This window comes from Oncorhynchus clarkii, chromosome 17 (assembly GCF_045791955.1).
Source record: "Oncorhynchus clarkii lewisi isolate Uvic-CL-2024 chromosome 17, UVic_Ocla_1.0, whole genome shotgun sequence".
Taxonomy (NCBI): domain Eukaryota; kingdom Metazoa; phylum Chordata; class Actinopteri; order Salmoniformes; family Salmonidae; genus Oncorhynchus; species Oncorhynchus clarkii.
The window spans coordinates 24,169,044-24,196,619 of NC_092163.1; the positions used below are offsets into that span (position 1 = coordinate 24,169,044).

The 27,576-nt window shown below is 41.7% G+C and overlaps 1 protein-coding gene across 2 annotated transcripts in view; it reads left to right on the plus strand.

Moving 5' to 3' along the window:
* The window catches only part of LOC139370576 (mitogen-activated protein kinase kinase kinase kinase 3a), a 75,582-nt gene that overhangs the window by 45,358 nt on the left and 2,648 nt on the right, over positions 1-27,576 (plus strand). The window contains exons 13-32 of one of the 2 annotated variants that reach the window (XM_071110152.1): positions 891-963; positions 3,587-3,648; positions 4,791-4,853; positions 8,749-8,807; positions 16,859-16,897; positions 18,760-18,819; positions 19,614-19,671; positions 20,049-20,268; positions 21,282-21,388; positions 22,210-22,251; positions 22,654-22,738; positions 23,205-23,284; positions 23,564-23,624; positions 24,201-24,318; positions 24,405-24,463; positions 24,803-24,906; positions 26,517-26,688; positions 26,859-26,927; positions 27,215-27,307; positions 27,475-27,545. In XM_071110152.1, the coding sequence (XP_070966253.1) occupies positions 891-963; positions 3,587-3,648; positions 4,791-4,853; positions 8,749-8,807; positions 16,859-16,897; positions 18,760-18,819; positions 19,614-19,671; positions 20,049-20,268; positions 21,282-21,388; positions 22,210-22,251; positions 22,654-22,738; positions 23,205-23,284; positions 23,564-23,624; positions 24,201-24,318; positions 24,405-24,463; positions 24,803-24,906; positions 26,517-26,688; positions 26,859-26,927; positions 27,215-27,307; positions 27,475-27,545 (1,695 nt within the window). The remainder of the gene's footprint in view (positions 1-890; positions 964-3,586; positions 3,649-4,790; positions 4,854-8,748; positions 8,808-16,858; positions 16,898-18,759; positions 18,820-19,613; positions 19,672-20,048; positions 20,269-21,281; positions 21,389-22,209; positions 22,252-22,653; positions 22,739-23,204; positions 23,285-23,563; positions 23,625-24,200; positions 24,319-24,404; positions 24,464-24,802; positions 24,907-26,516; positions 26,689-26,858; positions 26,928-27,214; positions 27,308-27,474; positions 27,546-27,576) is intronic. The other variant, XM_071110153.1, reaches the window with a different exon arrangement.

Below are 27,576 nucleotides of genomic sequence, written 5' to 3' on the forward strand. Positions count from 1 at the left end.
TCAAAGTGCGACATTCAGTGGTGTTATTTTTACACCAGCCTTTTTAATCAGGGAAACATGGAAGGTTGCCAGGAATATGTGACTCACCCGAGTGTCCCAAATGGAACCCTATTCCCTATATGGTGCACTACTTTACATAAGTATTCAGTCCCTTTGATATGAGACTCGAAATTGAGCTCAGGTGCATCCTGTTTCCATTGATCATCCGTGAGGTGACCGTGTGTTGAGGCATAGATATGGGGAGGGGTACCAAAACATTTCTGCAGCATTGAAGGTCCCAAAGAACACAGTGTCCTCCGTCATTCCTAAATAGAAGAAGTTTGTCAAAATTGCTTAAGCTCAGTAGATTTGGTTAGGAATCATTGATGGACAGGAATATTTCAACCGTATCTCTGATTTTCAAGCAAATTTAATTCGGGACTGAGACTAAACCACTTATTGGAAAGCCATTCTGGTGTGTCTTTGGCATAACAATGTGTGTAATTGCCTCGCTGAAAAATATAACTCTCTAGGTTTTCAGAAGACAGGCTGGTTTTCCTTGAACTTTTTACCAAGGCTTTGCTCCTTTCATATTTCTTTTGATCCTGACAAATTCCCCAGTCCCTGCCGATGACCAGCATTCCCATTTCATAAAGCTGCCACACAATACTTGAAAATACAATTTACAGGGTTTTTGTGACTCTTTCATAAACGGTACTGTAGGTGGAATGTATGTCAGAATGCCTGCATCCAAAAATACTACATTTTTGACTAATGTATTACTAGCCTGGTCCCTGAACAGTTTGGGCTGACAATGACCATAAAAGTTGGCAATACAGCACAAACAGATTTGGGACCAGGCTAGTTAGTGTTTTACTGTTTCCCTCACTCCACTTTATCTGTTTTGACAGCCTCCTGTACCTGTGCCGCATCGGATTCGCTCCGGGAACACACGAGAAGGGAAGACACTCTCCGAGATCAACTGTGAGTGTCTTCAGTAGCATTTGTCTTAATCCCTCTGGTATAAGACTGTTATGAGAGTGACATTAGCATGCCGTAGTATGTCGTAAGCAGTCATGACTAGGGCTGTTGAAGTGACCGTATTACCGCCACACCGGCGGTCACGAGTCATGAAGGCAGTCAAATTCCACATGACCATTTTAGTCACGGTAATTAGGCTTCTCCAAGCTCTGATGCTGCTGCTGGTCATTAGTAGCCTACCAAACTTGCTAACTGCCTGATACTCAGCATTCTATTGTCCTTCTAATCGCTCTGACATCAATGCAAATGTATTCTAAAATCTAATCAAACACTTCATGTGAGGCCATGAGCTAATGTTGCGCAACATTTCAATAGGCTATGCAATTGAGCGAGAAAACAGTAATGGCCTCTATTAAAAATAGGAGGGTCAGCTTTCTATTGGCTAGGCCTACTGTATTTATTTCTCAACTTTCCTAATATTAAGCACATTGCTTATATTTACAACAGGAATACCTAGCTGGCATGAAAATAAACCACAGGGAAACGCATCCTCCATTCGCAATTTCAGTGCATAGGTTACATGTATTTTTTTCCCGCTGCCCCTGTTTCGAGACCGGTGCATGATAATGGTCCATTCTAAATAAAAACACATTTCACACATATATTATTTAGTATATGTAAAGACAATATTAAATCAAGAATAGCCTAGCCCATAGGCCTGTATGTCTTAGTAAGGTTTGTTTCACAACTAAAGTGGCCAAATAACATTTAATGTGCTTTACAAGGGGTATAGAGCCTAACTGGCATACATAAGTAGCGCGTGAGTTTCAAGTTTTGGGGAAGATCATTTTCACCATAAAAATTCACCTTTTTAATGCATAATTGCATTTGCGGTCACTTTTGAGAATGTTTTTTCCCGCTAATGGAACATTTACGTTTATTACCATGTGCGCATTGCAGCACTTATAATGGGAAGAAATAGCCTAATAGTTTATCAGCATTTTAAGTTAAACGTTCTGATCTGTTGCGTCAGCCACATTGCATAAACATTTTTTTGGGGGATGCTAGTGGTTGTATTAATTTGGGATCTATCGCATCCCACAACTGTCCCAGACTAGGTTTGGAATATTTATTTCTCGTACAGAATAGAATAGGTTGAACTTTGTACTATGGGGGACAGTAGATTGACATAGGCTAGTGCTGTCGCTGTTCGTTAGGTCTACTCATATTGTTGACTGACGAAAAGTAAATAGACGGGTCTTCCAATATCTTCAATATGCACCTTGGAATTGGATAAGGACCACCCAAGTGCTGAAGCGCTTAGCGCATAAAAATCTCCTGTCCTCCGTTGCCAACACTCACTACCGAGTTCCAAACTGCCTCTGGAAACAATGTCAGCACAATAACTTTTCATCGGGAGCTTCAGGAAATGGGTTTCCATGGCCGAGCAGCCGCACACATGCCTAAGATTACTATGCTCAATGCCAAGCATCGGTTGGAGTGGTGTAAAGCTCACCGCCATTGGACTCTGGAGCAGTGGAAACACGTTCTCTGGAGTAATGAATCACAGTCCAAAGGACAAATCAAGGTTTGGTGGATGCCAGGAGAACGCTACCTGCCTCAATGCATAGTGCCAACTGTAAAGTTTGGTGGAGGAGGAATAATGGTCTGGGGCTGTTTTTAATGGTTTGGGCTAAGCCTCTTATTTCCATTGAAGGGAAATCTTAGCACTACAGCATACAATAATATTCTGCACAATTCTATTCTTCCAACTTTGTGGCAGCAGTTTGGGGAAGGCCCTTCCCTTTTCTTGCATGACAATGCTCCCGTGAAGTGAGGTCCATACAGAAATGGCATGTCAAAAAAGGTTGCAAGTTTATAGTGGGAGGCGGGATCAGATCAGCACAGTATTGTCCAATGAGGTTGCGGGGTGAGCCCAACATCGCCACATGTACTGATGTTGTACACAATGTTCGGGGAATCGTTTTGGCTCGTGAGCGCTTCTTTCAAAACTACTGGCTGAAATTATACCAATCCTTTATAACGCATCTTTACAACTGCCTCAAGTGAGTAGCCACAATCTAACGTCTACTAAGGTCACTGTGACTGGTTAGGACATCTATAATGTTACGTTTATAACAATGTAACAAAAGCTTTTCAGATTTCTTCCTAATCGGTCCTTCTCATGACCTTGTGGTTAAATATGGAAAACCACTCCCCCCCACACACTCCCTCCTTATCTCTCCAGCTCTCATTTTTGTCACTCAGAGTGGCAGAGACATCACTTCCCAAGAGACTTGAATATTCGCCCTGCATCTGCAAAAGGCATATGGGGAACTGCTTACTGTTCATTCAGGGACTCTATATGTGAGGGTCTAAATCTTTGCCATTAAGTTTTGACTCCGGGCCCACAGGGATTATGGGGAAAAGTGCCTGCACTAGTAGGAAAATGCCCATAAGCGATCTTTAGCGATATGTTGTGCTTATGTTACTGTTCGACTCATGTGTTTTTGATCATTTTTTCTTTGCCAGGCCACTGGGACTATATTTCGAAATGTGTCGTGTGTTCATTTCTTAGTACTGCAGTTTGTTTAATTCTGTGTAATTTTTTTTTTAACCCTGATAGTTGATCAAGTCAAGTTTGATCCCCCGCTTAGGAAGGAGACTGAACCTCATCACGAACCTGCAGTGAGTGACTCTCCTAACACACACACACACACACACACACACACACACACACACACACACACACACACACACATGCTTGCCCATCAACATTTCACACTTTTTGACCAACCAAATCACGCTTTGCAACAATAACAACTGTTTATATTCATAACCTCACAATTTCCATGGCTTCTGCTATTACTATTGCACTGCTATTATCCCTTAACTGTGCATTGTATTTCGGATGAGGCAAACTATAGAATTATATGTTATATAGACTATATTAACTGTATGTGGCACAATAGGGATGGCAGAGGCCTCATACAAAGCTATATTGGAAACCCAGAATGTGTGCTCCAAAGGTAGGCAGTGCGCTATATATGGAATAGGGAGTCATTTGGGACACACCCACAGTCAACAGATAGGAGTTGTAGTTTGTGTGTTGACTTCAAAAATACCGAAGGGGTGAGACACTCTCGCGTTGTTGAATACATTTTGGAACCCTTCCAACAATGAAATATCTAACCTAGTCTAAACAGTGTTTGAATGTGTGTGTGAATCAACACAGTTATATAGTCTGTACACAGTGCCTTCCCATCCTCCAGTCTTGAAGTATTCTCATCTTTTATGCTTTTTTTTCTTATAACCCCCCCCCCCCCCCCCCCCACACACACACACACGCACACACACACAGTTGGGCGACTTAGCAAAATATTATATTTTTCTTTATTATTCTAAATATATTTGTATATTTTTGCAAGGAGTGTTTTTTTTTTATTATTATTTTTTTTTATCCCCCCAAAAAATCGTAGGCTTGTAATACCACGCTCTTTCTCTCTCTCTCAACTTCTGTCTTTGGTGTGCTTCTGTTGGAGGGGAAGGTCGGCCACTTATTTTAGAAGCGCAAGTCCAGGAAAGATAATTTTCTGAAGGCCCCACTTGCATGGTATCCTTTTGTTCCCCTGGCCAGCCTTTTGAGTCTCTCACCCCTTAAGTGTGTTTTATTTGTGTATACATTTCTAAACCCAACCATCATCCCACCTCTTCGGAGAACAACTTAAACACTACAACATTTTTTTATACTGTGTGTGTGATTTTTATATTTTTGTAAAAACCAGATGACTGTGAATAATCTATATTTTCTTGGTCTGTCTACTAAACAGCCCGACTCTGACGATTTTTTGGACTGTGTGGAAGAACAATACTACACTGCAAGATCTAACATGGTACTTTTGTTCTTATTTTTGCCCACATTTGACCTCCGTTTTGTGTTGTCTCATCCTCATCGCAGTTCATATGTTGTCAGTTAACGTTTGGACGCTTTTCACTCTGAAGCCCGCTGTCTTGCTTCTTTCGTTGGCATCCCATAACACTTTCACTTGTTGTTGCATGTGAAGACATAACCCGTGCGACATGTACTCTCTTTTGTAACACAGTTTGCAGCCTATAGTTCCTTTTGGTTATTAAAGCATCATGCATCACTGCACATTTATTGATGCCCTGTATACCTTACAGTATGATCAATTTGTATTCCTACCTGGTTTTGACGTGGATGATGAAATAACACAGTAATATCAGCATAAAAAATCACCAAACAGGTTAAAATGATGAAATATATCGCATCTAACTCGTCCCCTAGCCTATTTTGTAGTAAGTAGAATTTTTTTTAGCATACGCTTTTTGTTTACAGGGGCACAAAAGGGCTTTATTTTTAGGCCTTGTCACAATGCGACACGTCTCTTTTTCAAAGAGAGAAAGAGGTTTATAGAGAGGGGAATGGTTATCAAAGTGCAACGCCCTCTCAATGATGGCAGACTCAGACGAGGGAGGACAGGGAGCTGGAGAGATGAGAGAGGAAGAGGGGTTGGGATGGAGATATAGGGCTGGAGATGTTGAGAAAGAGAGAGGTTTAGAGAAGGAGCGAGTGTGAGGTTTTATTTTACCTTTATTTAACTAGGCAAGTCAGTTAAGAACTAATTCTTATTTTCAATGACGACCTAGGAACAGTGGGTTAACTGCCTGTTCAGGGGCAGAACGACAGAACGGCAGAACGACAGATTTGTACCTTGTCAGCTCGGGGATATGTAACCTTTCGGTTACAGGTCCAACGCTCTAACCACTAGGCTACCCTGCCGCCCCAGGTTTAGAGAGAGAGTGAGATTTAGAGAGAGAGTGAGGTTTAGAGAGAGAGTGAGGTTTAGAGAGAGAGTGAGGTTTAGAGAGAGAGCGGTTTAGAGAGAGAGCGAGAGAGATTTAGAGAGCGAGAGAGATTTAGAGAGCGAGAGAGGTTTAGAGAGCGAGAGAGGTTTAGAGAGCGAGAGAGGTTTAGAGAGCGAGTGAGGTTTAGAGAGCGAGTGAGGTTTAGAGAGCGAGTGAGGTTTAGAGAGCGAGTGAGGTTTAGAGAGCGAGTGAGGTTTAGAGAGCGAGTGAGGTTTAGAGAGCGAGTGAGGTTTAGAGAGCGAGAGAGAGAGAGAGGGGTTTAGAGAGCGAGAGAGAGAGAGAGGTTTAGAGAGAGAGAGAGAGAGGTTTAGAGAGAGAGAGAGAGAGGTTTAGAGAGAGAGAGCGAGGTTAAGAGAGAGAGAGAGAGAGCGAGGTTTAGAGAGAGAGAGGTTTAGAGAGAGTGCGAGGTTTAGAGAGAGAGAGTGCGATGTGTAGAGAGAGAGAGCGAGGTTTATAGAGAGAGAGCGAGGTTTATAGAGAGAGAGAGAGGTTTAGAGAGAGAAAGAGAGCGAGAGAGATTTAGAGAGAGAGAGGTTTAGAGAGAGAGAGAGGTTTAGAGAGCGAGTGAGGTTTAGAGAGCGAGAGAGAGGTTTAGAGAGCGAGTGAGGTTTAGAGAGCGAGTGAGGTTTAGAGAGCGAGTGAGGTTAAGAGAGCGAGTGAGGTTTAGAGAGCGAGTGAGGTTTAGAGAGCGAGAGAGAGAGTGAGGTTTAGAGAGAGAGAGTGCAAGGTTTAGAGAGAGAGAGTGCGAGGTTTAGAGAGAGAGAGAGCGAGGTTTAGAGAGAGCGAGGGATGTTGAGGTTAAGAGAACGCTTGAGAGGTTGAGAGAGAAAGAGAGGTTGAGAGATGTTGAGAGAAGAAGGGATAGAGAGAGCGGTTGAGAGAAGGAGGTTGATAGAGAAAAGATTCATTGTTTGTCCCATCGGGCATCAGCTTAGCCTCACAACCTCCCCACAACCTCTGCACGAATGTGTTGTGATATGGTAGGGTTTATTGTTTATTGTCAAGCGTTTCCCATTAGGCCATACAGCAGCAATGTGCCCTAGAAATATAATATTGTAATATGGAATTTAGCCAATGCTTTTATCTAATCTAAAGATACAATTATGCACACATCGTACGCATATATTTAGTTGTACATATACGCTGTAGTACATATATATTGCCATTATTCACTATGTCATCATGTAGACACTAAAGAGGGTAGCTGAACAGTTTCTTAACTGCACCCTCTGAGATTCTGTGTACATTGGATTCAAGGCTGACACCTTGTTTGTCCCAAACGACCCCCTATTCCCTATAGGTCACTACTTTTACTACTCAATATAGGGGATAGGGGGCCATTTGGGACGCAGACCCGGCATCTCTGTGACTAAGAGACTGTTATTATAGGGGAAGGAATGGAAGAAAAGCGTCAGGGACGGTTATCAAAGCGCATCGCCCTCACAATGATGGCAGACTCAGACGAGGGGGAGGACGGAGAGATGAGAGGCGAGGGATGGAGGAGGGCAGAGAGGTGACAGAGTCACTGAGCTGCAAAGCCTGAGATCTTCTGTCAACTCTCCTTCCTTCCCTCCCTCTCTTTCTCTCAATAGCTTCCTTCCCTCTCTCTCTCTCCCTCCCTCCCCCTGCTTCCCTCTCTCCCCCTCCCTCTCTGAAAAATCCCTCCCTCAGCAGAACGGTGAATAACGACATTTTGTCTGATAATCTAGGGGTGAAAAAAATCGATGCGGTTTTGCATGACTGAGAGTTCCGCTCCAAAGGCAGAAGGTGGTAAATCTGATTAAGACAGATGTGTCATCCGCACAGTTTATACAGTCTTTACTGTGGAGATAGAGTTTAAGCTCAGAGAAAATAGTTTAAAAAGGCCTTTGCCATTAATTTACCCCTCCTACTCTATAGAATTTTAAGACTAAACTGACAGAATTACCAAGCTTTTCTGATTTATTAAGCAACGTTTAATCTTTCAAAGAAAATGGTAGTTTAAAGCCGAGTTAAAACTGCTGAGTTTTGTTCTCACTGTAAACTATGTCCTGTATTAGATATCTGCATTATTTCTGAGTTGCTGTGTCATTGTCGACCGTGGCCATTTGTCATCATTGTACTAAATCCTCATAACGTCTCTCCTTATTACGATGGTCTCCTTTTGACATGTTGGTGAGAACTCAATTAGAGTGCCTAGAAACGAAACCTTAAAAGACGAGTTACCCCACTTAAAATGCGTAGTTGTATCAACTCATAATATGTTTTAAGTCAACTTCATTTCCTGAGTTTAAGGCTATGGTCTAACCAATGATGCATCTTATCTTTTTCAAATGTATACTGCAAATATTTGAAATTATTTTAGCGTGATGATTGTCATAACCAGTAAGGACAAGTATTGTGTCCAGCATAAACAACTATTTGTTTGGTTTATATACAGTAGCTGCCATTAAATGAAGTGTCAACCAACATGTATTTTGTTGACGTTCAAACAAACCGCTCATCCACCAATCAGCATCTTCTTTGCTTGTGTGTATCCATTACGTGCTTAACCAAATCAATTGTTATTATTAAGAGGTATGATGTATTTGCATGCGTGAATGAATGACTGCCATAGGGCATGCCAATGAATAGAAGTTCACCAACTGAATAAATCGAAAAGCAATCACCTTGCATTTCGACTAGAATTACAGTACACATAGCACCTCCGCACAACAAAAGCTCAATGTCACCTATCACTCAAAAGAGATGGAGCTTTAACGTGTCATGATTTCATTTCGGTCCAACCGTATTCATTTATTTCTCATTTCTAATACACATCATCATGCAGTTATAATGACTTTCTGACTCGTGAGGAATGGAGCATGCAAAGTGAAATGAAATAAGGCTTCTGTCTTGTGTCACGGTCTTCATTTCTCCTAGGACTTGCAGATGGATTACGAAGAGGGATCTCCCAGAAGTTCCTTCTTGGGAGGGCATAAGTAAGTGAGACTGCATGCATGGAGGTTTTGAAAAGTGCAGTGAAATGCTAATGCAAAACTCTAAACCCAACAATGTACGCATTTTTGCTACACCCGCAATAACATCTGCCTAACGTGTATACGACCAATAAAATGTTATTTTTGATTTGATTTGCAGTAATCAATTTCAATGTGGTGGTAAAGGTCGAACAAAAACACAATAAATAAAAATAAGAACGTAAGTAAGCTACTGTATATACAGGGTCAGTTCCAATACCATATTTACAATTTGTAGGGATACAGGAGTGATAGAGGTAGATACAGTGCCGTGAAAAATGATTTGCCTCCTTTCTGATTTTCTCTATTTTTACATATTTAATACTGAATATTATCAGATCTTCAACCAAAACCTAATATTAGATAAAGGGTACCTGAGTGAACAAATAACACAACAATTACATACTTATTTCATTTATTTCATAAACAAAGTTATGCAACACCCAATGTTCCTGTGTGATAAAGTAATTGCCCCCTTACACTCAATAACTGGTTGTTCCACCTTTAGCTGCAATTACTCCGACCTAACGCTTCCTGTAGTTGTTGATCAGTCTCTCTCGTCGCTGTGGAGGAGTTGTGGCCCACTCTTGTATGCAGAATTGCTGTAACTCAGCAACACTTGTGGGTTTTCAAGCATGAACGGCTCATTTCAAGTCCTGCCACATCATCTCATTTGGGATTAGGTCTGGACTTTAACTAAGCCATTCTTAAACTTCAAATGTGTTGCTTTTTATCCATTTTCATGTAGACTTGATTGGGGGTTTGGGATCATTGTCTTTAACTAGGCAAGTCAGTTAAGAACAAATTATTATTTATAATGACGGCCTACCTCTTCAGGTGGACAAAATGACGCCGGAGGAGATGGCCACTGTTTTACGGTCTCCTAACCAATTGTGCTATTATGTTCTTTTTTTCGCGATATTTGTAAATAATTTTGTACGTAATGTTTCTGCAACCGTATCTTATGGAAGAAAAGAGCTTCTGGATATCAGGACAGCGATCACTCACCTCACTCACCTGCCCAGTGACACGAGCCTACCAGACGAGCTAAATCGCTTCTATGCTCGCTTCGAGGCAAGCAACACTGAGGCATGCATGAGAGCATCAGCTGTTCCGGACAACTGTGTGATCACACTCCGTAGCCGACATGAGTAAGACCTTTAAACAGGTAAACATACACAAGGCTGCGGGGCCAGACGGATTACCAGGACGTGTACTCCGGGCATGTGCTGACCAACTGGCAGGTGTCTTCACTGACATTTTCAACATGTCCCTGATTGAGTCTGTAATACCAACATGCTTCAAGCTGACCACCATAGTCCCTGTGCCCAAGAACACAAAGGCAACCTGCCTAAATGACTACAGACCCGTAGCACTCACGTCCGTAGCCATGAAGTGCTTTGAAAGGCTGGTAATGGCTCACATCAACACCATTATCCCAGAAACCCTAGACCCACTCCAATTTGCATACCGCCCAAACAAATCCACAGATGATGCAATCTATTGCACTCCACACTGCTCTTTCCCATCTGGACAAAAGGAACACCTATGTGAGAATGCTGTTCATTGACTACAGCTCAGCGTTCAACACCATAGTACCCTCAAAGCTCATCACCAAGCTCAGGAACCTGGGACTAAACACCTCCCTGCAGAGGGATCCTGGACTTCCTGACAGGCCGCCCCCAGGTGGTGAGGGTAGGTAGCAACACATCTGCCACGCTGATCCTCAACACTGGAGCTCCCTAGGGGTGCGTGCTCAGTCCCCTCCTGTACTCCCTTTTCACCCACGACTGCATGGCCAGGCACGACTCCAACACCATCATTAAGTTTGCTGACGACACAACAGTGGTAGGCCTGATCACTGACAACGACGAGACAGCCTATAGGGAGGAGGTCAGAGACCTGGCCGGGTGGTGCCTGAATAACAACCATGTTATGTTGTTGAGGGAGCCTAAAAAGGCTCCCTCAACATAACCAAGACTAAGGAGATGATTGTGGACTACAGGAAAAGGAGCACTGAGCTCTCATTGACGGGGCTGTAGTGGTGTCCACATCAACAACAAACTAGATTGGTCCAAACACTTCAAGACAGTCGTGATGAGGGCACGACAAAGCCTATTCCCCCTCAGGAAACTAAAAAGATTTGGCATGGGTCCTGAGATCCTCAAAAGGTTCTACAGCTGCAACATCGAGAGCATCCTGACCGGTTGCATCACTGCCTGGTACGGCAATTGCTCGGCCTCCGACCGCAAAGCACTTCAGAGGGTAGTGCGTACGACCCAGTACATCACTGGGGCAAAGCTGCCTGCCATCCAGGACCTCTACACCAGGCGGTGTCAGAGGAAGGCCCTAAAAATTGTCAAAGACCACAGCCCCCCCAGTCATAGACTGTTCTCTCTACTACCGCATGGCAAGCGGTACCAGAGTGCCAAGTCTAGGACAAAAAGGCTTCTCAACAGTTTTTACCCACAAGCCATAAGACTCATGAACAGGTAACCAAATTGATACCCGGACTATTTGCATTGTGTGCCACCCCCCAACCCCTCTTTTACGCTTCTGCTACTCTCTCTTTATCGTATATGCATAGTCACTTTAACTATACATTCATGTACATACTACCTAAATTTTCCCGACCAACCAGTGCTCCCGCACATTGGCTAATCTGCATTGTGTCCCACCACCTGCCAACCCCTCTTTTTTTGCTTCTGCTACTCTCTGTTCATCATATATGCATAGTCACTTTAACGATACCTACATGTACATACTACCTCAATAAGCCTGACTAACAGGTGTCTGTATATAGCCTTGCTACTCTTTTTTCAAATGTATTTTTACTGTTGTTTTATTTCTTTACTTACCTACACACACACACACACACACATACCTTTTTTTTCACGCCATTGGTTAGAGCCTGTAAGTAAGCATTTCACTGTTGTATTCGGCGCACGTGACAAATAAACTTTGATTTGATTACCCCGGCTAAACCCTAACCCGGATGACGCTGGGCCAATTGTGCGCCTCCCTATTGGACTCCCAGTCACGGCCGGTTGTGATACAGCCTGGACTCGAACCAGGTCTGTAGTGACTCCTCTAGCACTGAGATACAGTGCCTTAGACCGCTGCACCACTCGGGAGCTCGGGAGTATAAGTGTAAGATGACTAGGCAAGTTGCATTCAGACCTGGATTCGAATACATTTTTCAAATACTTTCACTGTTTTCTGTAGCCTATCTGGAGTTCACTTTTGCCACTAGGCAAGGCCGATCAAGCCCAGATGAATTATTTGAACCCAACTCTGGTTGTATTGCACTGAATCTTCATGGGAATCTTGAGCTTGTGTAGTTTTTTTCCCAAACTTTTCCACTCTCCTTAAGTATTTTATTTATTTGTAGAGACCGCCATTAATGAAGGGGATGGGGATAAGAGGGGAAGATGGAGATTTGAGAAGGCCGGTGGGGCGTCGAGACAGATGGAGTGTCACACGAGTGAGACAGAGGCGAGAGGTGCCGCTCCCAGTTACACTAACAGATGGGCCTAGTCACAACCTGTGAAGTTTGAGCTTTCCACACAAAGCTATGCGGCACCCTTATACATTATTAGTAATAATATGACAATCTGGTAATTTAGCGTAGCCACAACCTGTGATCCTAGAGCTTTCCACACAAAGCAACATAACAGTACTAGTAATAATATGATAATTTGGTTATTTAGCTTAGCCACAACCTGTTTAGGTAGCGCTTTCCACGCTAACAATGTAACAACCTGTCTTTATACAGGACTAGTAATAATATAATATGGTAATTTAGTTTAGCCACAACCTGTGTAGCTAGCGCTCTCCACACAAAGCAACATGCTAGCATCCTCTCTTAAACAGTAGCCTACTATGCAGACCCTGGCAACATCTCTGATCCAGTGCCACTATGACTATGCTTGTATCTCATGGTCCAGTGGCATAAAACAAATCTGAAGGACAAACTTGAAATGGCCCCAAACCAACTGATGATCATTATACTCAAGCTCAGCCCTGGGATGCATATTTGTCCTAATAATTTCAGGGAACTAAAGTGGCTTCCAGTTGACCTCCGGGTGGTGCAGATCCCCCCAAAAAATTTAAGTTCTACATGACCTTGCCCCCAGTTACTTGTCTGGTTATTTTAAATTCATTAGACTCTCATAGCCATCACACCAGAGGCAGTGTTGCCAATATCAGACCGCTGCACTATAGGAGCATGGCTGGAAAAAGCTATTTCCTTAACACTGGTGCAGAGGAATGGAATGGTGTACCAAACCATATAAAATCCATCCCTACGCAAAGGAGTTTTAAGATAAACAAAACATGCTCAGCAGTTTTAACTCCGCTTTAAACCTTCACCCAAATGACAAAATAACATATTGGTTTATGACAGCAATCCATGCTTTGGTTTAGTTTCCCTGGGACTGTTCCTGTTTGTGCCGCAAATCCCATTCAAGTCATGGGACCGATAATAGCATTTTTCGTGCATCATATTCAAAACATCTATAAGTGACTTTGTTAAGCTTCACAATCAATTTGAGATACTTTCGGATGATTTGAACGTGATGTACGAAAAATGCTAATATCGGTCCTGTGACTTGAATAGGATTTGTCCCACAAATTGAAAAACGTTAGCATGTGGAAACAATGACAGGGAAACTAAACCATATAATGGATTGCTGTCATAACTTGTCCATAGACTGCTTACAATGAAGGTTAGTTGGTCATCTATTTTATTCCTTTTACTCTTTCCTCCCCATTGATGAGATGTATTTTAGATGTACACTACCTTTCAAAAGTTTGGGGTCACTTAGAAATGTCCTTGTTTTTGAAAGAAAATCTTTTTTTTTTATCGATTAAAATAACATCAAATTGATCAGAAATACAGTGTAGACATTGTTAATGTTGTAAATGACTATTGTTGCTGGAAACGGCTGATTTTCTTTATGGGATATATACAGTTGAAGTCGGAAGTTTACATACACTTATGTTGGAGTCATTAAAACTCATTTTTCAACCACTCCACAAATTTCTTGTTAACAAACTAAAGTTTTGTGAAGTCAGTTAGGACATCTACTTTGTACATGACACAAGTCATTTTTCCAACAATTGTTTTACAGACAGATTATTTAACTTAAAATTCACTGTATCACAATTCCATTGGGTCAGAAGTTTTACATACACTAAGTTGACTGTGCCTTTAAACAGCTTGGAAAATTCCAGAAAATTATGTCATGGCTTTAGAAGCTTCTGATAGGCTAATTGACATCATTTGAGTCAATTGGAGGTGTACCTGTGGATTTATTTCAAGGCCTACCTTCAAACTTAGTTCCTCTTTGCTTGACATCATGGGAAAATCAAAAGAAATCAGCTAAGACCTCAGAAAAAGAATTGTAGACCTCCACAACTGTGGTTCATCCTTGGGAGCAATTTCCAAGGGCCTGAAGGTACCACGTTCATCTGTACAATCTGTACGCAGCCGTCATACCGCTCAGGAAGGAGACACGTTCTGTCTCCTAGAGATGAACATACTTTGGTGCGAAAAGTGCAAATCAATCCCAGAACAACCGCAAAGGACCTTGTGAAGATGCTGGAGGAAACAGGTACAAAAGTATCTATATCCACAGTAAAATGAGTCCTGTATCGACATAACCTGAAAGGCTGCTGGGGTAGGAAGAAGCCACTGCTCCAAAACCGGCATAAAAAAAGCCAGACTACAGTTTGCAACTGCACATAGGGGACAAAGATTGTACTTTTTGGAAAAATGTACTCTGGTCTGATGAAACAAAATAGAACTGTTTGGCCCTAATGACCATCGTTATGTTTGGAGGAAAAAGGTGGATGCTCACAAGTCAAAGAACACCATCCCAACCGTGAATCATGGGGGTGGCAGCATCATGTTGTGGGGGTGCTTTGCTGCAGGAGGCATTGGTGCACTTCACAAAATAGATGGCATCATGAGGAAAGGAAAATGATGTGGATATATTGAAGCAACATCTTAAGACATCATTGCAGGAAGTTAAAGCTTGGTCGCAAATAGGTCTTCCAAATGGACAATGACCCCAAGCATACTTTCAAAGTTGTCGCAAAATGGCTTAAGGACAACAAAGTCAAGGTATTGGAGTGGCCATCACAAAGCCCTGAACTCAATCCAAAATAACATTTGGGGGCAGAAATGAAAAAGCGTGTGCGTGCAAGGAGGCCTACAAACCTGACTCAGTTACACCCGCTCTGTCAGGAGGAATGGGACAACATTCACTCAACTTATTGTGGGAAGCTTGTGGAAGGCTACCCGAAACATTTGACCCAAGTTAAACAATTTCAAGGCAATGCTACCAAATACTAATTTAGTGTATGTAAACTTCTGACCCACTGGGAATGTGATGAAAAAAATAAAATCTGAAATAAATCATTATTTCTACTATTCTGACATTTCACATTCTTAAAATAAAGCGGTGATCCTAACTGACCTAAAACAGGGATTTTTTACTAGGATTAAATGTCAGGAATTGTGAAAAACTGAGTTAAGGTGTATGTAAACTTCCGACTTCAATTGTACATAGGCATACAGAGGCCCATTATCAGCAACCATCACTCCTGTGTTCCAATGGTACGTTGTGTTAGCTAATCCAAGTTTATCACTTTAAAAGGCTAATTGATAATTAGAAAACCCTTTTGCAATTATGTTAGCACAGCTGAAAACTGTTGTTCTGATTAAAGAAGCAATAAAACTGGCCTCATTTAGACTAGTTGAGTATCTGGAGCATCAGCATTTGTGGGTTTGATTACACGCACAAAATGGCCAGAAACAAATAATTTTCTTCTGAAATTCGTCAGTCTATTCTTGTTCTGAGAAATGAAGGCTATTCCATGCGAGAATTTGCCAAGAGACTGAAGATCTCATACAACACTGTGTCCTACTCCCTTCACAGAACAGCGCAAACTAACTCTAACCAGAATAGAAAGAGGAGTGGGAGGCCCCGGTGCACAACTGAGAAAGTGGACAAGTGCATTGGAGTGTTTAGTTTGAGAAACAGACGCCTCACCAGTCCTCAACTGGCAGCTTCATTTAATAGTATCTGCAAAACACAAGTCTCAACGTCAACAGTGAAGAGGCGACTCCTGGAAATCATTAAATTATAGTAATTATGGTAATTTAGTGTAGCTGCAACCTGTGTAACTAGGACTTTCCACACAAAGCAATGTAGCGTTCTCTCTTATACAATACTACTAATATGATATAATTTCGATGTATACATTTTTAGCAGACCCTTCCAAAGCAACGTACAGTTAACCTATACCCACTATGGCCCGTGCAGGAATCAAACCCACAACTATTGTATTGCAAGCATCATGACAAAACTAACTGAGCCATCGGAACCACCAATAGAAGATTGAGTAGCCTACTGCTGAGCATAGTGCGTTTGAGAGGTTGTTGTGCACTAGCAGGGAACCCTGTCAGCTTTGATGTTTTTTTTTTAATGAATGTTCAGCCAACATTCTTTCTACCTATTGAGAGGTTTCGCCGAGTGCTAATTCATAAAATATAAGTAGTTTAAGTATAAGTAGTTAATATAAGTATAAGTTTTTTTTTGATCTTCCACAATCACTTGGCAATTTGTTTGTTGGAACTGCCCCCAGCGCACGACCCCGGGTCGCACTAAATAATTTAAATCCAAGACATGGAGAAACAGGTGACAAAGTTATTTTACAAAAAGGAATATTGCTCCACTGATATTTTTAGACAAGATATCAGAGGTTGGTTGGGTACTTTCACAGCATCTTCCGAAAAACGGACGGGAAATCGGCCTTTGAACGATCCACATCAATCTAGCGCCGTCTTTACACTTCAAGTCAATAAAAGCCTTTTTGTAAAACAGTGTTTTGGTAAATCGTCTCCCTTATCCTCAACCACTCCCTGCAAGTACCCCTTGTGTGCAAATTGTAACATGACAGTATCTAGCTCCCTTTATTTCTTATCTCCTGTCTTTATCTCGCAACAGGAGTCTTCTGAAATCGGTGGAGGAGGAGCTAATCCAGAGGTAGGCCCAGCTGTGCTTTCCTTCCTGTCCCCTTTTTTCTAGTTTTTACTCCTCTTTCTCTCTCATACACTCTTTATGTCTATCTATCTATCTCTTCCTGTCTTTTCACTGAAACTATATTTCTCTCTTTCTATTTTTTTCCTATCCTCTCTTCTCATTTCTGTCTCTATATTGGACAGGGCTCACTTGGAAAAATACATGTGGCTTCCCTGTTTAAATAAAGAATTTATAAAATAAAAGTTATTATCTCTGTCATCTCTTTCTCAAACTATTCTATTCTCATCCCTTTTCCCTCATATCTTTTTCTCATCTTCAGCCTCTCTCTCCCTCTGCCTCTCTCCCTCGCTTTCTCACTCTGCTTCCCTCTCCCTCTCTCTTTCTCCTTCCCTCACTTTTTCTTTCTCTTGCTCTCCCCACCCCTCTCTCTTGAGCCTCTTGCTCTTGCAATGCTCAATATTTAATGTGACCTAACCTTCTGCCTCTGTGCTTGTCCGAATGATATGGACGACTAATTTGCTTTAGAACCACTCCCACAAAGACCGGGGGGGATTTCTCACCCTTGCTGAGGCATTAAAGCCGTATGACCAGTTATAGCGCAGCGGGGACTGAAAGTCGGCGGGATGTCCGCTATCGTTTATTATTGGTCTTTGTCTTTCGGCGGCTAGGGTTGTATCCCGCTGGCATGCATTAATTCTCAACGTTAGAGTGAAAAGAAATACACCTCATGCAGGAAAGATACCTGCACCCTGATTTCCAATACACAAGTGACGAGCAGGTCAGCTAGCCTGGTCCCAGATCGGTTTGTGCTGTGTCGACAACTCCTAGGTTCATTGTCTTGCCACACGTGATGTTTGGCAAGACAGCACAAATAGATAGCTAGACTCTGTTCAAAATAAGGCAATGACTGTTTCGGATGTCTTCTCTACTTTCATCTTTGTTGATGAAATGGCACTTACAGAAGCAGGGCACTCTCAAATGTTGGCCGGTTCACTACTAAAGGCGTCAGCTGCTGGCGGCTATCCAAAGTCAGCTAGGCGAACCGAATGAGTCTGCTCGCATACTCCCTTAAAAGACCTCTGCTTGAAAAAACCTGGAAAAAAGCGCCAATAGTACTTTTGTTCATTTTGAGATGCCATAGCCAGTATACACTTCCTCAAAATAGACAGAATGAATCAAAAATAACTCCAGAAATATCATTCATTTTGACGTTTTTGCAGAGGAGATCTTAGTCGTGCAATTTTATATCTAACTAAGATGTTTGGTGCAGTATTTCTGAACAACAAAAATTGCATGAAAACGAGTCGCTTCCTTGAATGACAAAGACTTTAAATGAGGAATCCCTACTGTTAAACAATCACTGATGAAGGGGGGTAGATTCGGCTACCAACTTCAAAACAAAAAAAACTGTGTGCCCGAAAAATCCCTCAGCGAAGTGCAAAACGAACAAAAACCTCACAAAATGTTGTCATAATATATCCACAAACTCTTCTGATCGTTTTCGGTTGGGAAGCATGGAGACACCTTAAGGTAGACCTCACATTGAAATGGATAATGGTGCTTAGTATCAAATTTCACTGTTGAAATGTTTTGGACATGAGGTGCCTACTAAATATTTTCCTACGTTGGACAGGAGAAGAGCATGTTTCCCACTGCTGAAATGCTGTTCAATAGGATTGTTTCCTCTTCCTGGATCTTTCCTCATCTCTCCAAAGCCACGATGGAGAAATGCCTCTCTGTACCTATTCAATACAACTACAAATAATTGTATTGTATTAATCCCAGAGGGGCAATTACAAAGGCATTAATAGTTGTATTAAAAGTTGTATTGAATTTAAATGTACATCCCTCTTCTTCTCCCTTAGGGGACACGAGACTCATTTAGATGATGATGATGATGGTGGTGACCATGATGATGAAATGCAGTAAGTCCTAATGTCTTCAACCCCTTTCTCCTTTAAACTTAACATCTGGCCTCTTAACATTTCATCTGTAAACTGCGGTTATGAATGTTTCGTTATGCAAATGATTGGAACGGGCTACTCTGCTAGGGGCCAGGTTCATGTCCATTAAGCGTTTCTTATTGGACAAGTCCAGATAGTCCGTATTATATTTACTCTGTTTGCTTCCATTTGATGCTTAATAATGCCTAATGAACGTGACCCAGGATATACACTGAGTGTATGAACACCTGCTCTCTCCATGACAGACTGAATCCAGGTGAAAGCTATGATCCCTTATTGATGTCACTTGTTAAATCCACTTCAATTGGTGTATATGAAGGGGAGGAGACAGGTTAAAGAAGGATGTTTAAACCTTGAGACACTGTGTATGTGTGCCATTCAGAGTGTGAATGGGCAAGACAAAATATTGAAGTGCCTGTCAACGGGGTATGTTAGTAGGTGCCAGGCCCACCGGTTTGTGTCAAGAACTGCAACGCTCAACAGTTTCCCGTGTGTATCAAGAATGGTCCACCACCCAAAGGACATCCAGCCAACTTGACTCCTGTGGGATGCATTGGAGTCAACATGGGCCAGCATCCTTGTGGAATGCTTTTGACGCCTTGTGGAGTCCATGCCTTGACAAATTGAGGCTGTTCTGAGGGCAAAAAGAGGGGTGGTGCAACTCAATATTAGGAATGTGTTCTTGTACACTGTACACAAAGGTATAACTGTTAGTACAATAATTTGTTCTAATAGTTATGCTCTCTCTCTCTTAGTGCCAAGGGCTCCACATTGCGGCCCAAAGAGCCTCCACCACCGCCTCCCAACGTTAAGGTATGTGTTCTTCAAATGACTCATTGTCCATCGTATGAGACCGAGAGCGTAGTGTTTCCTCACATATCAACCTGTAAGATGATCTCTTTTCTACAGTGTACACACAGGAATCATTTTTGTGGCACCACTTTAAATTTAACATAGCACAACACTTGTTCATATTTCCTATAGCCCTATTGTGTGCAGTAGAGCATAATACTTTACATACACTGATGATGATTCCATGTTGACGTGTGTGCTTTTATGCCGATCATGTAGTGTTGTGGGTCACATCAATTTAAACTTTTTTGAAAATTTTATTTGTATTTTTTACAAATGTAATTTGTTTAAATTCAGTTGACTTCCTCCATTAACCCTGTTTTGTCTTTTGCTCTCAGCCCATCCCCATTCCACAGGATAGTGCCAACTCCCACGCTCACCATGGCTCCCCTGCTCACCATGGATCTCCCGGTCTCTACGGCTCCCCCGGTGACCATGACGACCACGGGGGGACCATAAAGCGGTGTCCGGCCGCCGAGAGCCCCGCCCGCTCTGCCACCCATGTTCCGCCCAGGCCGCCACCCCCCAGACACCCCCCACACAGGCAGCTTAGCTTAGGTAGGTAACGTAGTCTACAGGCATGCTCACAAACTGAATGGGTGCATTCTGGGAGTGGTGGTATCCCCTATGTCAGAAATGCATTAATGCTGGTTTTCTTATCTCCCCTGCACTTAATTGGAGAACCAAAGCTGTGGTCCCTTTGAATGAATTAATTAATGGGTCGGTGGGTGAATGAGTCAATTAATAAATGAATGAATCAGTCCGTCGCTTCTATTCAACTCATCACAATACCAACCACAATACCCAACTCGAACCACTTAGACAATAAGTGTGATGATGCTGAGATAAAAGCTACCACTGTTTTCAGGGATCTCTCCTTCCAACCCTGCCAACATTTATCCACTCACTCTACTAAACTCAAGAAGCTCCACCCCACTTCCTCCATGTCTTAGCCAGTCATCTTTTCCAAAGTGGACCCTGAGTGTGTGTGTGTGCCCCAGCTAGTATTTATAGCCCGTTTAATTAGGAGCAGTGGTGTGACTGGTGTTGTGATAATGTCACATACCCACTCTGCCACATGAGTCACCTTCCAGTACACACACACTCACACAAACTTCCCCAGTTTCCACATCCTGTCTGCTTCGAGTAGTCTGGTGGCAGGGGCCAACTTTCAAATGAAGCTCCCTGTCCCTCACGTGTACGTCGTAATAGTTTTCCTCCCCTCATCAGCTTTCCTTCGTCTGCGCTTGACGTGAAAGAGCTGGACTAGTACCTGGGCTATTCCATCCTATTGTATTCGCCTGTCCTGTTGTTTTCAGATATGTTAAGGAGAAGAGACGAGGACGCCACTTTAGACTATTGAGACATAGTCTTAAGTTTAGTCACAGAGGCGATCTTAGTCGTATCAGTGTCTTGTTTCAGCACAATTGTTCAGTTCCCACAGAGCCACATTTTCTCTTGCTTCCTTTTCACTCTCCACAGCACCATTCAGATTGTGGCTATCGGGGAATCGTTTAAATAAATCATGTAATATTTAAAAATGAATCCATAATTAATTTCCCTCCCAACAGGCAATGGGTTCAGCTCGTCTGAAGTGAGTGGGGATGCTGGTGGTGCCGAGAAGCAGTCTACTATGCCACCTAGCGTCACCACGAGGAAGGACAGGAAAGAGATTCCGGTAACATCATAGTAATGTAGCCTTGGTCAGAAACTGTGCGTAAAAATTGGTGGCAACACTTTCTGTGAATAACTTGTGTATAATGCACTTAAAGTGGATTTTGTCAAATCCGCAGTGCATTATAAGACTTCCTGTAAGCATTGTGTTAAACATACAGGTTGTAAAGTTCATTATATTGATAAGTGGTCGTGGCTGTCATTAATTCATTAATACCTATAGTGAGGTGTTTATTATATACATAATGCATTTTTGAATAATGTATTCATAATGAATTACACACAGTGCTGGTTCATAGCAAGTGTTATATAGACAGTTTCTGACCTTTTCACATTTTTACACACTCATGTGTTACCTGAAAGTAAGTTATTTGGAGAATAATTTATGTAAATGGTGATTAATTAATGTCCGAACAGCTTTGATAACAGGCTTACATTTTCATTGCAACCTATATAATTATGCGGTTTTGCATTATAAATAAACGTAAATCTTCTCGTTCTTCTTAAAGTGGATTTTTATTCGCACCCAGAGCTCTGAAGAAATAGCATTTATTCTATGTTTACCTCATTAGTTACTCATTAATAAGCAACGACTTGTGAATTAAAGATCAAAGTGCTACTGTGTCATTCCCAAGTTATTACAGCACTGATAAAGACAGAATGATACCATTGTTAACATATAGTTAAATAGAACTCTATAAGATCCACATCATTTTTTTTATATATTTAATAATATTACAGCATAATATACAGTATATTTGAACTATGATTGTTAATCATTCTACGCTGACCTTGGTATGATGATGTCATTTCCTGTTTCCTCAGAAACCAATCAGTAATGGCCTTCCCCCTACGCCAAAAGTCCACGTAAGTCTTAACACCCCTTACCTGCTCTTACACACACGCATTGTCAAGTAGAAAACTATAACTCTGCGCTGTAGGAAAAAGCAAATGAGCACTAAGATACAGAAACAAAAGCACAAATGTGTTGATTACACATTCACTATCTAAATCATTTATGTGAGTTGTAATTCATTCATTAGCAACCTAAAAGTAGTAGTGTTGAGTTCACAACACATTTGTAATTACCGCGACTCTCGAGCTAGAGATCCTGCCACAACTTCGTTTCAAAATAAGCGATTTATTATATTGTACTGAATTTATAAAGGGCTTTTCCAGGTGCTCTACATTGTGATATGCTCTACATTGATCAACTATAACTAAACACCTACATTCCTCTACATCTTGTTTTCTATTTTCGCTGCACAGATGGGAGCCTGTTTCTCCAAAGTCTTCAATGGCTGCCCTCTAAAGATCCACTGTGCGGCATCTTGGATCAACCCCGACACGAGAGGTTCATTTCTGTCTAACTGCCATGGAACCTGATTCCATCAATTGCAGATAACAGTAAACTGTATTTATGCTGGGTTTTAAGGACAGATGTGGTTTCGTGTCAATGTTCAATGTCCACAAAGGGTGTGCAGGGTGTGACAGACAGAGCGCGATTAAAATTTTGACCGAACCCGCTGTGCGATTGACCTTTTATCTGCAATTGATTGAGTTGAATCATTTGATAACTTTATTTTTCAGTCTTGCGCTACCAGTCGTCCCACCGTATTCTTGTTGGAGAAAGGCTTGGAGAAGCCTAGAGCAGGAGTCGAAGCTAACTTGATTTTAAGTCTTACCCCATGTCTTATTGGCAGTTTGCGTGTGCTACTATTAGTTTCCTTCTTAGGCAGTGTGCTAAGCAATGTGTGTATTATCCAAGTGTGCCAGTCTCTCTGTGCTGTAATACTTAATTGTTTCATTCTCTGTTTTAGACCAATACCTGCTATTTGGCGCCGAAGAGGGCATTTACACTCTAAATCTCAACGAACTACATGACTCCTCCATGGAACAGGTCAGTGTCTTATTATTTCATTTATATTATCTTTTTGCCAGTAAATTAAAATTGTTCTATTTATGTGAAGGTGGAAAATATTCTCTTATCGCATCATACTACAGATTATAGTTCAATTTGAATGCTTCCTTCTGTGTGACTCAAGTAAAGGATTTGAGAATTGATCCACAAGGTTTTATCCACACGGATTTGAGGTTTTATCCACAACTGGTCAATAAGACACGTATTATGATTCATTGTACCACCTACTAAAAACTGAAACATGTTTTTATTCCCTAGCTCTTTCCCCGGAGGTGTACGTGGCTTTATGTCATGAGTAATAGTCTGCTCTCCATATCTGGTAAGGATTCATCATAGAAACCTGTATTGCCACACACACATTGCTAATATATCTCAACAAATAACTAAAAATGTTACATTGTTTGTTTTATTTGTAGTTTATAGAATAGATTCTCCAGACACTTCATATAAAATGTACCTTTTTTAATAAAACATTTATTTAGCCTTTATTTAACTAGGCAAGTCAGGTAAGAACAAATTCTTATTTACAATGACAGCCTACCAGGGAACAGTGGGTTAACTGCCTTGTTCAGGGGCAGAACGACAGATTTTTACCTTGTCGGCTCGGGGATTCGATCCAGCAACCTTTCGGTTACTGGCCCAACACTCTAACCGCTAGGCTACCTGCCACCCCAATGACAGTGACATACATTAAAAACATAAACCAAAAGCAGCAATATGTCATCAAGAGCATTAGTCTTATTTTATCATTAAATATGCACTCGTAAATATAAATCGTAAATACTACTTGTCAATACTTGCTTCAGATATACAAGCAGTTATACACTGTACTGTTTGCGTGAAAATCTAAGATTTTCAAAGCATTCAAAGGTGTGTTCGTTGTGTTTTTTGGCAGGAAAAGCTTCTCAGCTATACTGTCACAATCTGGCGGGTCTGTACGAGCATGCTCGACAGATGCAGAAGCTGCCAATGGCCATCCCCACCCACCGGCTCCCAGACAAAATCATTCCAAGGTAAGAAGAAGGCGATGTCTCTGTGTGTAGGAGTTTTCTGTGGGTCCCACTTTTTCGACTAAATTCCTTGTTATTGTGGTTTTTAGGAAATTTTCCATCTCCAATAAGATTCCCGACACCAAGGGATGTCAGAAGTGCTGTGTAGGTGAGTAGAGATGGACATTCTCTTTTTAATTTCTCTCATGCTTTCTCTCTCTCTGCCCTTAGTTTTCCCCTCTTTCTACATCCAACCCCTTACTTTCTCACAAGTTGCTATGTCATCTTGGTACAAGATTGAGAGTAGTTGCTACACTACTGTGTTTCTTAGATGCATCACTTCACTACATGTAATAAACACAATGCTTCTCCATTCCCCTTATAACCAATTATGACAACAACCTCTTCATCTGAGTACCAATAGTTGAAAGATCTTTGAAATATATTATTGTGGTCACAGCTTAATATGATTGACAACCCCGGCTGACTACCAACTATTCCCCCTTAGTGAGAAACCCTTACACGGGCCACAAGTACTTGTGTGGGGCCTTCCAATCCAGTGTGGTCATGTTGGAATGGGTGGAGCCCATGCAGAAGTTCATGCTTATCAAGGTAAGAATTTTTGCATCTGTGTGCGTTTATTTAGTCATCTCTTTGTGTTTGCCAGGCTCACGGTTTACTTCCAAACCTTTGAGGAGTGCTGACAGCACATGTCATAGCCATATGAGGTTTCAACCAAAAACAATAAAGCATTGAGGGTAGCTATGCTAAGAGCCTCCAGGGAAGACAATCCACAACCTTCCGCTAACTGTCCTGTCAAATGGAGGTGTTTGAGATATGCTAAGAGACATCCCTCTACTTTGTAGCCTACATGCTAATGGAAACACACTTCCCTCTTCCTAAAAACACTGACTTCCCCCTGCCCACTGGCACTGGAGGTGTTTGTGTTTCAGATAAGCATGCTAACCCGCCAACATAAACTAAGCTACCCTTGCTTTGTAACCGACGAGCTAACACTTACCCTGTCCTCTCGTAAGAACATTCATTTTCCTCTGCCATGCCCATGGAGGTGTTCGGGTTTCAGATAATCATGCCAACAAGGCTACCCTTACTTTGTAATCTACAAGCTAATGCTAACTCTAGCCATCTCCCCCCAATAACATAATTTTAGATTAGCATGCTAGAGTCTAGACCAAGGAGTTCTTAGGTCAGTCAGGATAGTAGAATTGACATGGTGCAATTTCTAAATTTGATTGTGCATCAGCAGTTTTTCTCTTATGTCAGTCACTGATAGTCAGTCAATTAGCCCATGTCAGCAAACACATTTTTCAATTGCTAAAGTTAGTTTAGCAGCCAGCTACTAAACTTGTTATCGTGATCGAAATACCGGTCGGGGGCCCCCATTGATTTTGTAAGTCTCACTTTATCATATTAAAAACTGCAAACATTTCTCTCCGCCATATTGAAAAATGTGTAGTATTGCAGGAAATGAGCTGTAAAACAACCAATTTTCTTCTCCACCCCATGACAAAATTAGTAGAATTGCAGGAAATTGGTTTTAAAATTGCAAAATCTTCTTTCCACTCCATTGCAAATGTATAGAATTGCAGTAAACTTGCACTAAAACTGCAACACAAATTAACGCTAAAAATGTCTCTTGACAGAAGGGGGTCACTCAAATGTGTTGATGTCAATTAGCCTATCAGAAGCTTCTAAAGCCATGACATCATTTACTGGAATTTCCCAAGTTGTTTAAAGGCACCGTTAACTTAGTGTATGTAAACTTCTGACCCACTGGAATTGTGATATAATGAATTATAAGTGAAATAATCTGTCTGTAAACAATTGTTGGAAAAATTACTTGTGTCATGCACAAAGTAGATGTCCTAACCGACTTGCCAAAACTTTAGTTTGTTGAAAAAACTTTAGTGGTTGAAAAACGAGTTTTAAATACTCCAACCTAAGTGTATGTAACCTTCTGACTTCAACTGTTTATCGTACATGTTGTCAATAATACTTTGTGGTTGCGCGCTCGCATCGGCTTTGTTGGTAAACACCCCACCCGTCTACATGCCTAATGCTAACGCTCCTCTACTCGCAAGAACATCGAATTTGAGATTAGCATGCTAACATGCTAGAGTCTAGACCAATGTAGCATAGTGATAATGCTAACCCTCTCTTTCTAACATTGACATAGCTAATGCTAACCCTGTCTTCCTAAGAACATTGACTTTCCCCTGCCCTGCCCGATGGAGGTGTTTGAGATGCTTGTGGTGCCCGAGCACCAGTACCCCCTCATCTGTATGGGCGTCAGCAAGGGCACGGAGCTCAACCAGGTGGTACGCTTTGAGACGCTGGACCCCAACACCGCTTGCCCCTGGCTCAAAGAGTCCGGTAAGGTCTCATTCAAAGACTGACCTTGACTCCTCATTGACATAGACTTGACACAACTCTAGAGAAAATATAGTCCTATTTGATTCCATTCATAATGGAAAATGTTTGACGCTAATAAAGCAACAGATTAAATGGTTAGTTGACGTTTTTATGTTTTTATCTCCTCCTAGACACTCCACAGACCTGTGTAATCCATGTGACTCAACTGGAAAGAGACACCATTCTTGTCTGCCTGGATCGTGAGTCTAGCAGCATGTCTTGGCAATTCAAAAATTTGATTTGCATTGTAATATTATCAATGTAGATTATACATGCATTGTACGTTCATTGTATGCGTTGCTTGTAACATTATGACAATATATTAACAGTGTATCATGTTTTATCACTGAGCAGTCTTTTAAATGAGATGGAGGGAAACTCACCTCAATAGCCACCAATGTGTTGCACCCCGCCTGGGTGGACGGCAGCCATTTTGTGCCTGGATGTCTTCAGTTTCATGTAATAGCATCATTGTTTAACTCCTCAGGATCCATTAAGATTGTGAATCTGCAGGGGAGGCTGAAGTCCAGTAGAAAGCTTTCAGCTGAGCTGACGTTTAATTTCCAGATTGAGTCGATAGGTAATTGCACTTGACCCCCTTGCTAGAGTTTAGCCAACACACACACACACATGTATCAACAGCTATAGAATGGAGAGCAGAGTTTCACAGTCATGTTATGATGAATGACATTCTGGTAAAATTTTGAATTTTTCATATGGTATATTAAACATCCATCTTTTCCACAGTCTGCCTTCAAGACAGTGTTCTGGCTTTCTGGAGACATGGCATGCAAGGGCGGAGTTTCAAGTCTAATGAGGCAAGTATTTGAACTGTTTATTGTTGTTGTA